A 16392-nucleotide genomic window follows, 5' to 3' on the forward strand; every position below is an offset into this window, starting at 1 on the left:
AGCGTCTCTCTCTCTGGAGGACCTGTCCTGTCCTGCATTACACAGACAACATATTGATATGAATGGACACTGTGTAACGCTTAGTTTGCTTGTGGTGGCGCTGCAGGGAAATTGACCTTTTACTGCCAGCTTTCCCCAAAGATTACAGATGATCGCTGGGGGTTCATGTAAGAGGACAGTTTCTGATCCGCTTATTGTCAAGAGACCCTTCTAACAAGTAGGGATCGTCCAGAGCGGAGAACCCCTTTAATGCTCGCAATGCTAAATAAATATTCTTCATGATATACGTACCTTTAAGATTCAGCACCGTGGCTCTCGCATTAATGGGGAGTCTGATACAACCCTTTAAATTAAGGCATCTGTAGGATGCCGCTATAAAGCTCTTATGGGTGGACCTAAAGAGACACTCCGGACAAAACTAGACTTTCCCATGTGTACCATTATGGTATTCCATGTGTCAGTCTCTCACCGGTTATTTATCTCTATATATCAGACCGGGGTGGTTGCTTAGCAGCAGTGTGACTCAGGCTCGGTGACTACTTTCTCTACTTGGGTCTATGGACATCTATGTGTCAGCCATCACAGGCTTCAGCAGTTCCTGTACCCCAATAGTATTACACAGGGGGAGGACAGAAAATTCTATCATCAGCTACCACTGATACTTACACAGGTTCCTGTCACACAGGTATAATGTAGATGAATATAGCGCAGCCTCCCTGTCTGTATACTTATGGGTTCTCAAGTTATTTAGGAGAATATAGACAGAATGATAATCACAGTGTCCCCCAGCATGGAGAAATGGTATGGTCTTTAGTTGGTCATGTGATACTGTGCGGAAGTATCATGGGATTGATAGCAAAGCAGAGAGGAAGAGAAAGCTGGGAAAATCTAAGAATCAAGATGGAGGCTTTTTTAAAGCACAGACAAGGCAGCAGTTCAAAAAGTACTGTATATATAAAAAGTGTAGAGAGTGGTATACAGTCAGGTGCGGGTGCAGGCATGGAAAGTTGTGTTTCCACTGGAGGTCGTCTTTAGGCTACATGCACACATTGCGTATTTTGCTGCGGAAAATACACACCAAAACCGGAGCAAAGCAAAGGAAATTCACAGGTAAAAACCTGCACCAGATCGCCCGGTTTTTCGGTGCGGTTTTGATGTGTAAATCGGTGCGTTTTCATGCTGCGGGTTTTTCTGCAATTTTCCTTAGTATTAGGCAGATACAATTCGCAAGCGGAAACGCTAAATAAATTGACATGCTGCGGATTTTTAAATACGCACCGCTGGTCAATTTACACCCCCGAAAAATACTGCAGCGGGTACATGAGATTTCCTGTAATCTCATTGACTGCTGGTACTGTATTACGCTGAAGATTTCCTGCACCCAAATATGCGCGGCAAAACCGCACATAATACGTATCGTATGCATTGACACTTAAAGGGACTGATACACTGTGTGCTTAGTGCAAGGTCTGAAGGTGAAAAAACTCCAGTGACCACAGTATTGCCTCCATGTCAACGGCAGGCGTGGGGAGGGGGTTCAGGCAGCTGTACAGTATCAAGACCCCAGCAAACAACTCTCCGTATCTCAGCTTCCGGGAACGGTGCTAATGTGTCATAGAGGAAGTGTAATATTGGCGTTACCTACAGGAAAACTTGAATTTCAAATGTAAATTCCGAATCCCCGCACCTGTTCCACCTCCAAAATTTTCCAGAACCGACCCTTGTAATGCAAATTTGCATAGCCACACCCATTTGTGGTCCAGTTCATGGGACAGTCCCAAGAAAATCGGGACTGTTGTCAAATATGGAATTTGCATCTATAAAGTAAGAGTCTCGGATTCACCTGAAGGGCTGTGTCTCTTCTAGAAAAAGCATCTGCTCCTGAACGCTGGCGCTGACTTTAAGTTCCTTCACCACGACCTGAGTACTAGAGAGTCCAGAATTCACCTCCCCGAGCAGCACCTACAGGACCCCGAAACAAAGCGGGCATTAGAGACGACTTAATGCAATTATTACACAGTCCCACTAGCATTTTGCAAAATGAGCGTCAAGGGAATGAGGTCCGACCCAGGAGCAGTAAGGGGGTCCATACAGCCCTAGCATGGGAATAGGCATTAAATTAGGGAAATCTGGCACCATAGGAGGTCGGGAAAATGGCGCTACACATATTATGCTAGTTATTACAATTATAATAATAATATTCATATTATTAAGATTTATATAAAGTCGAATAAATAGAAAAAAAAATCCTGTAAAACACCAAAACAAATCACAAAAGGCATCTTGTGTAATAATCTGAACCACCACCAGATGGCAGCAGCGTACACTCACCTTGCCAAACCATCCATTACCGATCTCCTTCAAGTACAACAAGCTCTGTCGTCCCAGGTCTGTAGATTTAAGAAGTTGCACTGATAAAAAATTAAAGAAGACAAAGTCATAAAAATCACAACTTTACAATGTCAAATGCTGCCAAGTGCTTCTACCAATTGCTTTCAGACATTCTTAGGTGACATGGGCATGGGCTATATAATATAAAGCAGAGTGATTAGCTGGTAAAGTATGTGATAACAGCTGTAGCAGAGCTGAGTTTGTCATTTTGTATCGCCAGTGCAGCTCCAACCTGACAATGTCAGCTCTGCTACATCGGTAAACCTCAATTATGGACATTCGGCAACATCACCAGCTACTGTACTGTACGTTTACAAACCTGCCAATAGTTGATTCTTTAGGGTATGTTCACACGGCGGGGGTCCGTAACGGCTGAAATTACGGGGATGTTTCAGCCTGAAAACATCCCCGTAATTTCAGCCGTACCGGCATGTGCAGGCGCATGAACGCCGCGTCAATTACGGCCGTAATTAGCGCTGCTATTCATTGGAGTCAATGAATAGCGGCTCCAATTACGGCCAAAGAAGTGACAGGTCACTTCTTCTACGCGGGCGTCTATTTACGCGCCGTCATTTGACAGCGGCGCGTAAATATACGCCTCGTGTGAACAGACAAACGTCTGCCCATTGCTTTCAATGGGCAGATGTTTGTCAGCGCTATTGAGGCGCTATTTTCAGACGTAATTCGGGGCAAAAACGCCCGAATTACGTCCGTAAATAGGCCGTGTGAACATACCCTTACAATTACACAACCCTACACGTGTGGCTTCCTGTCTCCCGCAGTGTCCAAGCACTGAAGGGGTTAAGCAGCTGACATCTGAAAGGGTTTTTCCAGTTTTATGTAAATTAAGCTTAATCATTGCACTTTCCTAATATACTTTGTTTCAATATCTATTCTTGCTGTCAGTGAATGGAAACATGCTGTTTTACTTCCAGAGGCTAAAACCGATAAAGACATCTCACAGTTGATAATTTGCTACAGTTATATCCGTCTCGACAATGCTCTGTGAGCTAAGGGTATGTGCACACGTAGTGACCAAAAACGTCTGAAAATCCAGAGCTGTTTTCAAGGGAAAACAGACCCTGCTTTTCAGACGTTTTTTGACCAACTCGCATTTTTCGCGGCGTTTTTTGCGCCGTTTTTTACGTCCGTTTTTGGAGCTGTTTTCTTTGGAGTCTGAGAAAACAGCTCCAAAAACGTCCAAAGAAGTGTCCTGCACTTCTTTTTACGAGGCGTAATTTTACGCGTCGTAATTGCCGTACGACGCGTAAAATTACGCGTCAGGGGGACCAAAACAGCGTTATACCCATAGAAAGTAATGGGCAGATGTTTGACGACGTATTTGAGACGTATTTTCAGACGTAAAACGAGGCAAAAAACGCCTCGTATACGTCTGAAAATAGGTCGTGTGAACCCAGCCTAAACTGTCTCAATTCCTGGTCTGATACATTGTAACGAGCTATTAGGGCGAGCTTATGTCAAAGTACGCCTCGAGAAAGCGTCTGAAGGACGTGAAACGGTCGGCTCTATTGTCTTCTAATCCCGTGTTGCCTGCCTCAACATAAGAATAAAAAGAAACCTTTTTTGCAAGTGGTGAGTGCCGTGCTGTCTTTTCTTCTACATATTGTTAAGTCAAATTATAACTAAACTTTTGAGTCTTGATCGGTGGGGGTCCGAGCACTAAGACCCCCACTCATTGTTAAAACGAAGCGGCAGAAGTGCTGTGCCACTTAGTTTCTTATCGGTTTTCCTTAAAACGGTGTACAGGCTCAATAGAAAGTCTATGAATCCGTACACTGCTCGCTCGGCTTTCCAAGGAAAGCCGATTATAAACGATGCGGCACAGCAAGCGCTTCTGTCATTTAATTTTAGCGATCGGTGAGGGTCTCGATCAAAAGTTTTTGAACAATTTAGATACCCTTTAAGATCACAGAAGACTGTCTACGATTGTAGCAGAGCCCTTTAGCTGTGAGAAGTATTAGGTTTGTAACCGTTTCCATTCACTGACAGCAAGCAGAGATCTTAAAACACAAAGTATTTTGGAAACAAACAAAAAAAAAACATGCTTTAAATACTATATTCCATAATCCCGATCCGCTAACGCTCAGGACTACAAATTGCCGGTAGAGAATGCTGGGATTAGTAGTTGCCTTAATATATAATGGAGTCTATACAAAAGCTTCATCAGATTTGACCCAAAAACAGATTGTGGGTTCTTATCATGCCCATCGCCCTACAGATTGAGACACAATGTCTCTGACTTCAATACGTGACATTTTAACTCCCTCCATGCTCCCACGGCGCCCTGCCCACCATCCTGCCCTAGAATCCCAGGGGTACATTCCAATCTGCACCAGGAACAATCAGGGGCATTGTGCATTGGCCTGGCACAGGCCGGCACTCCTTCTTCAGATGCTGGACACTGGGACCATTCTGGATGACATCAGTGCAAATATGGAGGGGCCAAGGCTGCGTGTAAGAGCTCCTTTGTGTGCGGAGCAGTCTGTTCTTTATATGGGTCTGTTCTTGTTCTTTTGCGACTTGCCTCAGCCCCCTTATACTGCGGTTTCCAAAAAAGAAATAATTATATTAATTCCTTGCTGGGATTCCAGTCCCACTCAATAGAGGGTATAAAAGCTACAAGCAATGTATAAGCTGAACCCCCCCCCCCCCATGTATAGAGAAGATGGTGCTACCCCTCCCCCATACTCATGTCCCCCCCCCCCAACTTTTTAACCTACGCACACATAACAAATAACGCATTCACTGACCTGACTATAGTGGTCGTCCGACATTGGCACAGTCAGGCGTGAATCCATCATTGACAGGGAGGGGAAATGATGAAATACCAGACACTTTATAGTGTACCAATACAGAGGACTACACCAGTCTCCAAGAACAGTAATGGGGTCCACGGTGCCCCCATTAAGCTAGAACCTCCATCTTAAACTGGCCATTTACATTAGTTATATTTCAGCTGACTCTCCCAATGCACGTTCACCTTGGCCTAACACTTTTGGCACCGCTTATCTCTAGGGGACAGGATCTAGTAAGCAACAATCCAACCTGTTGGATTCTTGTTTGGCAAGCATAGACCTTATCCTAGTGACTGGCAGAGATATCTGAAGCGCCAGTAGGTCCAAAATTAGTACAGATATTAGGGATTTGGGGTAAAGTTGGCCCTTGACATGCGATAGCTGTCCATCCAACTTGGCTCAGGAAAATGTGCATATGACTTCAGTATATGGAGATAAGCAGCTCAGGGCCACCACAAGAGGAAACTGTTATAGGACAAGTTGAAATTCAACCCAGTTCCTTTGGATTTCAGTATATCCTGTGGGAATCGGTAGGATCCAAGGACAAAATTTTAATTTTCTAACCTAAGCCAGAGTATTGGGAATGGTGGGAATTAGGTGAGGCATAGACCCAAAAATGTAGCGCCTAAGGTAGGTCTACAGACATTGTGCTACCACAACACTCATTCTTATCCCTGTGAAATGTACCATCCCCACAACCAAGAGGACACTGATGAGGGGTGGATGCAGACCCCATAGCCATACCTGATCTTGCCGGCTGCTTCGACATGGGCACCGACACTTCTGTAAGGGGAAGAACATAAACTTCTGGTCCATTTTGTGCGTCTGGAGAACTCTGGATAGAGAATTCTGTGGTGTAGTCTTCTCCCTCCACATTATCAAGCTCCTGGTGATGACAAGGGACATTTATTAGGCAAGAGGTGGGACAAAATGTTGGTCACCACCCTAAACATTAACCTCTTCTCTGACTGATTTGAAATGAAAGCGTATAAACCACAGTCATCTTAGTATTCGAAGCTCATTCTTGAGGTGCTGTCATATGCAGAGTACTGAAATGTGGAATTAAAGGGGAACACCACCTAAAACTCAAAATTCACATCATTATTACTACTTTTTACTTTTACATATCACTAAGCTGATTTAACCTTATACAGGTACCTAAGGTCACCCCTGCTTACAATACAATATATAACAGGTGGCAGTGTAGTCACTGGTGAGGGCCATGGACAACACCCTTGTGTAAGTGTAATGGATCCACCATAAAGCAGAAGGGAAATCCGTTCTGGTCATTTAGACAAAGTCAGAGGAACTCTATGCCCCACTACGTAAAATTGTGATCTTTTTAGGTGGAGTTCTTCTCTAAACGTCACAAACAAATCTAAGAGATAATCAGGCTATCGACACCTCAGTTAATTTTTTTGCATATGACCACTATGTTCTCTCACCAAAGAAGTCAACTTTATGCATAGACCGGAACATGCATATTTCAGAAGCCAGAACGTCCCAAGGAATGACAATCCTAAAGAAGCAAAACGAGGAAACGCTACAACAAACCCTACTTCATCTGTATAAAGTAGGGCAAGAAAAATCCGGTCATAGACATTAGAGGATAGTCAGCTGGCCCCTCCTTCAACATGTCAATAGAATGAGGTAGAGATAAGCCAACCCCTGGCGCCGCTCGTCTTCAGGGGGCACATCTGGAAAGGGCAAATACAAACCCACCCCCAAGCAGCAGAAGTCAAGAGACTTGCTGCCCACATAGACATTAAATGGTTGAATGAATGTTTTAAAAGGCAAAAGTATGTATAAAATAATAACAATATTACACTGCAGAATATGACATGTAAATATTGGCTGCACCACACTCCTTTTTTTTTTCATTGCCATTCCGCCCCTAGGTGGAGTTGTATTAATAAGATTTTACTTAAAATTTCCGAGACCCCTGAACAGCAACTTTTCCGAATTATGTCCACATATGGAATCGATCAATGTGTAGCTGATCACAAGGCAGATTTGCCATTCAGGACTCAAGGAAAGTTGAGTAACAACTCCTGTAATGAAGGACAATTGTGTCCCTACCTTTTTTGGCACTCACTGCAGTTGCCCACATTTCGTGTGACAGTAAGTGCCATATTGGGATGCTTTATTTTGACCGTACACTATTCATAGTTTAAACTGGAGCATGTGGTAGTCGCTTGGGGTAAACAGGGTTAAATCACAGTCAGCTTGGCCACAGATAAGGAACGGGAGTAACGTTCAGAAGCCATGTAGATATGATTAATTACGCATGACTTTCTGTGGCATTGCAGATGGCACAGGAATTACCCGCGTTCTGGGTATAGAGATGCCAGCTGCTGCTTGTTTAGAGAGCAAGGAAGCTCCACGCATGCCCCTGGGCACCATTATGCTCCTGGCCATTTCCCCACATGGGAATTTTCACATCCTAAGTCATATATATATATATATATATATATATATATATATATATATATATATATATATGTAGTAGTAAGACACGGGCATCCATTGTATACCAATCTATGTGCCGATGTGCATCTGACCCATTTTTACTAACACTTACACTACAGTGGGCATAAACAAGGCACTAATACACTGGCAGTGTATATATATATATATAACACAAGCATACCAGAGTAATACCACTACGCTCCAGTAAACGCCAAATATCTTTCTGTTTTTTGTGCCCCCAGCCTCCGACCATCACAGTAGATTAACATCTGTGAAGCAGGGGCGATGGAGTCCATTATATAATACAAACCTTTCTCTGCTTTTTAACCCTGTGCGTGCTGAACGACTGCATTGTTGCTACTTACGTAATCTTATGCAGGTAAAATGAAGACAGAGACAAATAAAAACAGATAGAAAGGGGGATATGTGGGATAGATAGATAGATCGATAGATAGACGATAGATAGATAGATATAGATAGATATGAGATAGATAGATAGATCGATAGATAGACGATAGATAGATAGATAGATAGATAGATAGATAGATAGATAGATATGAGATAGATAGATAGATAGATATGAGATAGATATTAGATAGATAGCTAGATATTAGATAGATAGATAGATATGAGATAGATAGATATGAGATAGATAGATAGAGAGATAGATAGATGATAGATAGATAGATAGATAGATAGATAGATAGATAGATAGATAGATAGATAGATAGATAGATAGATAGATAGATAGATATGAGATAGATAGATAGATATGAGATAGATATTAGATAGATAGCTAGATATTAGATAGATAGATAGATAGATATGAGATAGATAGATAGATAGTTATGAGATAGATAGATAGATAGATATGAGATAGATAGATAGTTATGAGATAGATATGAGATAGATAGATAGTTATGAGATAGATAGATAGATAGATAGATAGATAGATAGATAGATAGATAGATAGATAGATAGATAGATGATAGATAGATAGATAGTTATGAGATAGATAGATAGATAGATAGATAGATAGATAGATATGAGATAGATAGATAGTTATGAGATAGATAGATAGATAGATATGAGATAGATAGATAGATATGAGATAGATAGTTATGAGATAGATAGTTATGAGATAGATAGATAGATAGATATGAGATAGATAGATAGATAGATAGTTATGAGATAGATAGGAGATAGATAGATAGATAGATATGAGATAGATAGGAGATAGATAGATAGATAGTTATGAGATAGATAGGAGATAGATAGATAGATAGATAGATATGGGATAGATAGATATGAGATAGATAGATATGAGATAGATAGATAGATAGATAGATAGATAGATAGATAGATAGATAGATAGATAGATAGATAGATAGGAGATAGATAGATATGAGCTAGATAGATATGAGATAGATAGATAGATAGATAGATAGATAGATAGATAGATAGATAGATAGATATGGGATAGATAGATATGAGATAGATAGATAGATATGAGATAGATAGATATGAGATAGATAGATAGATAGAGATAGATAGATAGATAGATAGATAGATATGGGATAGATAGATATGAGATAGATAGATATGAGATAGATAGATATGAGATAGATAGATAGATAGATAGATAGATAGATATGAGATAGATAGATATGAGATAGATAGATAGATAGATAGATAGATATGGGATAGATAGATATGAGATAGATAGATAGATATGAGATAGATAGATATGAGATAGATAGATAGATAGAGATAGATAGATAGATAGATAGATATGGGATAGATAGATAGATATGAGATAGATAGATAGATAGATAGATAGATATGGGATAGATAGATAGATATTAGATAGATAGATAGATATGAGATAGATAGATATGAGATAGATAGATATGAGATAGATAGATAGATAGATAGATATGAGATAGATAGATATGAGATAGATAGATAGATAGATAGATAGATATGAGATAGATAGATATGAGATAGATAGATATGAGATAGATAGATAGATAGATATGAGATGAGAATATATTTCTGCAGAAAGTCTATAAATATGTCTTGGCTATCATATAACCCTATTTTCTGTGAGGTCTAGAAGAAAATCAGACTGTAAATGATAGGAAAATGTGTTAGTGATAATAAATGATTAGTTAGTAATGTCAGAGGTATTACCGACTCGGCAGATCACTAATGAACACGAGCACAAACCTTCCGGATCTGTGCCAGCGAGAAGAGCGCTCGGAGCTGTACACACAACATACATTGTGACAGGCAGCAATGGTGACACCCGCTCTCACGCCTACCTCCTCACGTCTCCAAGAAAAGCCTTTAATCCCGAAAGCTGCACCGGCTATTAAGTAGGAGAGAGTCAGCATGTCAGTAATAGGGTGACGGGGACCCAGGGGTGATTGGTGCTGCCATTACACACCCAGCGATTCATCTGGCACAGCCCTGCCAGGGTTCCCCGTCACTGCCTGGCACATTAACAACGCTTAGCTGAGCTTCAAATCAAAATCCAGGGACTGTGCTGGAAATGGGGGGAGGCGAGATCCTCATCACTTTTTCTTATATAGTGGTGAAATGCCACTCGCTGCCCACTATGTTTGTCAGGGCACCTCCCCCGGCACGTGCTCTCACTATGTCTTCAATGTACTGACCTATTACACCATATCATTTGGCAGGTGAGGAGTTAATGCCGTACTCGCTTGGTCCATTTCAGAGGGAAACAGAAGTTTTCTTATATAATAATATATAAATATTCACAAGCTCCAAAAGCAAGATACATAGAGAACTACAACCCCAAACATGAGCATAATACAAGATACATAGAGAACTACAACCCCAAACATGAGCATAATACAAGATACATAGAGAACTACAACCCCAAACATGAGCATAATACAAGATACATAGGGAACTACAACCCCAAACAGGAGCATAATACAATTCAATCATACATAGAACACGACAACTCTCATCATAACCTGACCACAGGACAGGACCATAATATAATTCTATTATACTCTATACATACAGCACTACAACCCCCAACATGATCTAAGCACTAGAAGTCATTATACAATTCTATTATACACTATACATACAGCACTACAACCCCCAACATGACTATAATGCAATTCTATTATACTCTACATAGAACACTACAGCCCCCAACATGACCTGACCACTGCACATGACCATGATACATTTCTATTATACTTTATACATAGAATACTACAACCCCCAACATGATCCGACCACTGTACATCATAATACAATTCTATTATACTATGTAAATAGAGAACTACAACCCTGAACATGAACCAACCACTGTAAATGACATAATAGAATTCTCTTATACTCTATATATAGAACACTACAACCCCCAACATGATCCAACCACTGGACGTCATAATACAATTCTATTATGCTCTGAACAGATCAAGAGGACAGACAAGAAGTGTTGTCATAGGGACAGAAGAGCAGATTTTGGCCCTGTAACCTTAGGCACTGATTATGTGGTATAGAAGTAAGTCAGAAAAATATTCTGTCACATTCTATAATAAATGAAATGTCTATTACATAACCCGCCAGGCTGTTCTCCTTTAAGAACAGTCACAAGACTGGAGATGGGCCTTGTATACTAGATTCCGGGTGATCTGCCTTGTATATTAGATTCCGGGTGATCTGCCTTGTATATTAGATTCCGGGTGATCTGCCTTGTATACTAGATTCCGGGTGATCTGCCTTGTATACTAGATTCCGGGTGATCTGCCTTGTATATTAGATTCCGGGTGATCTGCCTTGTATACTAGATTCCGGGTGATGTGCCTTGTATACTAGATTCCGGGTGATGTGCGTTGTATACTAGATTCAGGGTGATGCACCTTGTATACTAGATTCAGGGTGATGCGCCTTATATTTTAGATTCAGGGTGATGCGCCTTGTATACTAGATTCACGGTGCTGTGCCTTGTATACTAGATTCTGGGTGATGTGCGTTGTGTACTAGATTCAGGGTGATGTGCCTTGTATACTAGATTCAGGGTGATGTGCCTTGTATACTAGATTCCGGGTGATCTGCCTTGTATACTAGTTTCCGGGTGATGTGCCTTGTATACTAGATTCCGGGTGATGCGCCTTGTATACTAGATTCCGGGTGATGCGCCTTGTATACTAGATTCAGGGTGATGCGCCTTGTATACTAGATTCAGGGTGATGCGCCTTATATACTAGATTCAGGGTGATGTGCCTTATATACTAGATTCCGGGTGATGTGCGTTGTATACTAGATTCCGGGTGATGTGCGTTGTGTACTAGATTCCGGGTGATGTGCCTTGTATACTAGATTCAGGGTGATGTGCCTTGTATACTAGATTCCGGGTGATGTGCCTTGTATACTAGATTCAGGGTGATGTGCCTTGTATACTAGATTCAGGGTGATGTGCCTTGTATACTAGATTCAGGGTGATGCGCCTTGTATACTAGATTCAGGGTGATGCGCCTTGTATACTAGATTCCGGGTGATGCGCCTTGTGGGTGATGTGCCTTGTATACTAGATTCAGGGTGATGTGCCTTATATACTAGATTCAGGGTGATCTGCCTTGTATACTAGATTCCGGGTGATCTGCCTTGTATACCAGATTCCGGGTGATGTGCCTTGTATACTAGATTCAGGGTGATGGGCCTTGTATACTAGATTCCGGGTGATCTGCCTTGTATATTAGATTCCGGGTGATCTGCCTTGTATATTAGATTCCGGGTGATCTGCCTTGTATATTAGATTCCGGGTGATCTGCCTTGTATACTAGATTCCGGGTGATCTGCCTTGTATACTAGATTCCGGGTGATCTGCCTTGTATATTAGATTCCGGGTGATCTGCCTTGTATACTAGATTCCGGGTGATCTGCCTTGTATACTAGATTCAGGGTGATGTGCCTTGTATACTAGATTCCGGGTGATGTGCGTTGTATACTAGATTCAGGGTGATGTGCCTTGTATACTAGATTCAGGGTGATGTGCCTTGTATACTAGATTCAGGGTGATGCGCCTTGTATACTAGATTCAGGGTGATGTGCCTTGTATACTAGATTCAGGGTGATGTGCCTTGTATACTAGATTCCGGGTGATGTGCCTTGTATACTAGATTCAGGGTGATGTGCCTTGTATACTAGATTCAGGGTGATGTGCCTTGTATACTAGATTCAGGGTGATGCGCCTTGTATACTAGATTCAGGGTGATGCGCCTTGTATACTAGATTCCGGGTGATGCGCCTTGTGGGTGATGTGCCTTGTATACTAGATTCAGGGTGATGTGCCTTATATACTAGATTCAGGGTGATCTGCCTTGTATACTAGATTCCGGGTGATCTGCCTTGTATACCAGATTCCGGGTGATGTGCCTTGTATACTAGATTCAGGATGATGGGCCTTGTATACTAGATTCCGGGTGATCTGCCTTGTATATTAGATTCCGGGTGATCTGCCTTGTATATTAGATTCCGGGTGATCTGCCTTGTATATTAGATTCCGGGTGATCTGCCTTGTATACTAGATTCCGGGTGATCTGCCTTGTATACTAGATTCCGGGTGATCTGCCTTGTATATTAGATTCCGGGTGATCTGCCTTGTATACTAGATTCCGGGTGATGTGCCTTGTATACTAGATTCCGGGTGATGTGCGTTGTATACTAGATTCAGGGTGATGCACCTTGTATACTAGATTCTGGGTGATGCGCCTTATATTTTAGATTCAGGGTGATGCGCCTTGTATACTAGATTCACGGTGCTGTGCCTTGTATACTAGATTCTGGGTGATGTGCGTTGTGTACTAGATTCAGGGTGATGTGCCTTGTATACTAGATTCAGGGTGATGTGCCTTGTATACTAGATTCCGGGTGATCTGCCTTGTATACTAGTTTCCGGGTGATGTGCCTTGTATACTAGATTCCGGGTGATGCGCCTTGTATACTAGATTCCGGGTGATGCGCCTTGTATACTAGATTCAGGGTGATGCGCCTTGTATACTAGATTCAGGGTGATGCGCCTTATATACTAGATTCAGGGTGATGTGCCTTATATACTAGATTCCGGGTGATGTGCGTTGTATACTAGATTCCGGGTGATGTGCGTTGTGTACTAGATTCCGGGTGATGTGCCTTGTATACTAGATTCAGGGTGATGTGCCTTGTATACTAGATTCCGGGTGATGTGCCTTGTATACTAGATTCAGGGTGATGTGCCTTGTATACTAGATTCAGGGTGATGTGCCTTGTATACTAGATTCAGGGTGATGCGCCTTGTATACTAGATTCAGGGTGATGCGCCTTGTATACTAGATTCCGGGTGATGCGCCTTGTGGGTGATGTGCCTTGTATACTAGATTCAGGGTGATGTGCCTTATATACTAGATTCAGGGTGATCTGCCTTGTATACTAGATTCCGGGTGATCTGCCTTGTATACCAGATTCCAGGTGATGTGCCTTGTATACTAGATTCAGGGTGATGTGCCTTGTATACTAGATTCAGGGTGATGTGCCTTGTATACTAGATTCCGGGTGATCTGCTTTGTATACTAGATTCCGGGTGATCTGCCTTGTATACTAGATTCCGGGTGATCTGCCTTGTATACTAGATTCCGGGTGATCTGCCTTGTATATTACTCACCAAGTTGTCCGTCTGCTAAAAAAAAACATCCGTAGCGAAGAGAAAAAGATGAGAGAATATCATATAGCAGCCACGAGACTATAGGGGTCCATATAAAGTAACGTGCAGCTACACCATACAACTCCAATGAAGGAATAAGAGGGGTGACTAGAACAGAACGGGCCCCATAACAAAGGAAGTAACGGGTACCCCCACTTTATTAAAAACGAGCTGAGAATAGTCTGAGAAACAGCGCCATAAAGGCTGGATCTGGCATTGCAGCTCAGCCTTATTCAGTTTAATTGGGCTGAGCTGCAATATCAGACAAAACCACTGGACAAGAGTGGCGCTGTTTCCAGAAAAAGAAATCATATACAACATCGAAGCTGCTACTGTAAATGCTACACCCATGGATAGTTTATGTTGTGTGCTCCTATAGAAACATAACTGTCCGGTGGAATTAAAGGGGTCTTCCCCATGAAAAAGTTGGGGCCTGCTTTATATTGTGCCTGTCTCCTTCTAACAAAATTAAGTGGAGCGGCCATGATGCCTCCAAATATCCAATGAGGGCACATGTCTGCCCCACTGCAGGGGAGTAAACCGCTCTAAAAGGGTTACAATATCAAAAAGGTGTCCGAGATGTAGCAGAGCTGCCTTTATCAATGTAGCAGAGTGAAAGGTATCTATTGGCACAGCTGATGAAATCATGATGGATGGTTTAGCCCCCCCCCCCCCCCAGGATTTGCAGGTAAGCCAACAATATTTATTTTCTTAAAGGAGTAGTGAACTTTTTATAAATAAAGCGGTTTAGAAAGTTGCAGCCAGCAATGTAATTAATGGGTGTTCTCCATTCTAATTGCCGTGTGACCAGAAAACTCCCACAGTTTACAATGCTGTCCGTATTCAGACTGGAAAATGGTTCAAAATTAGGATTATTTTACACAAAAAAGTGCTATACACCAAAAATGGCTTCTGAATAAAAAAATGTCAATGATTAATGGAGTTTCCATTTAAATAACAAATTGAGCTCTGCTACATCTGCGTAACACAGCTTGTCTAAAGGATGCCTATTGTTCTCTGGAAGACTGCTACAGATGGAGACACACTAAACACACATTTAAAGGGACACAGCCTCCAGCTATCGGTCCTACCTTGAAAGTCCCTACCTTGAATCCAATGTCCCCCTTCTTGCAGCACAGACAAGCCAGCATGAGGAATATGAAAGTGATGAGTCCAGAGAACGAAACTGCCACCACCGCAAGCGAGGATGGCCAGGACAACTCACTCAGCGGCGCTCCATCTGGAGAAGAGAAGAAATGTAAGGATTGTTAACCAGCTCCTAGGTATAAACTACTTGGCGTAATGTATATGGACTAGAACAGACTAAAACATAGATCATTCTCATATCTGTGCCTACTGCAAGTCAATTGGGCTGAGCTGCAATACCAGGCACGGCCTTTGGACAAATGTGGCGCTGTTTCTGGGAATTATTTTTATTCTTTTATCTTATGTAACCTTTTGAGTCATATGAGCGTCTGGGAAGGTTAGGTGACAACTAATACGGCCACCATTTTTCCTACAGTCCTCAGTGTCAAATGTCTAGAAATACATTCCCTAATGCCATACTGCTGCGTAACGTAGCAGATGTGTCATTCAGGGCTTCAGGAAAGCTGGGGGACGACCCGTAATAGTGGTCATATTATATGTAAGCCAGCTGGCCTTGAGTTCTTAATGTGAAAACTGCCTAGTATTGCACATATACACCTTTGCTTCTATATATGTTCGTCTTTCAGGATTCTGGGAAAGCTGGGTGACGGTCCTAGTGACAAATGCATTGGTTATTGTAATTCATCTTAACCAGACACCGATATAACAAAAAAAAGTTGAGTAGAATTGAAAAAAATATAACAGAAGCCGTTTCAAAGACTTACCACCAGAGGGCGATATCATACAAGGATATTGTATGCCATTATCCTGAAACTAAGGCAATCAGAATTTAGATCCACACAATCAGCCCTTGTTTTTCAAAGCCCTGCCACCGATGAAGTC

The 16392-nt window shown here is 41.8% G+C and overlaps 1 protein-coding gene across 7 annotated transcripts in view; it reads right to left on the minus strand.

Annotated features, from left to right (window-relative positions):
• AATK (apoptosis associated tyrosine kinase) overlaps positions 1 to 16392 on the minus strand; it is a 77250-nt gene that overhangs the window by 34325 nt on the left and 26533 nt on the right. For 2 of the 7 annotated variants that reach the window (XM_075846156.1, XM_075846161.1), the window contains exons 2-5: positions 15495 to 15643; positions 5952 to 6093; positions 2332 to 2411; positions 1844 to 1962 (exon numbers count right to left, since the gene is read on the minus strand). In XM_075846156.1, coding sequence (XP_075702271.1) covers positions 1844 to 1962; positions 2332 to 2411; positions 5952 to 6093; positions 15495 to 15643 — 490 coding nt within the window. Of the gene's footprint in view, positions 1 to 1843; positions 1963 to 2331; positions 2412 to 5951; positions 6094 to 9905; positions 9952 to 10000; positions 10119 to 14364; positions 14380 to 15494; positions 15644 to 16392 lie in introns of those variants that run through there. The other 5 variants (XM_075846157.1, XM_075846158.1, XM_075846159.1 and 2 more) reach the window with 5 other exon arrangements.

Source organism: Rhinoderma darwinii, chromosome 13 (assembly GCF_050947455.1).
Source record: "Rhinoderma darwinii isolate aRhiDar2 chromosome 13, aRhiDar2.hap1, whole genome shotgun sequence".
Lineage (NCBI taxonomy): Eukaryota > Metazoa > Chordata > Amphibia > Anura > Rhinodermatidae > Rhinoderma > Rhinoderma darwinii.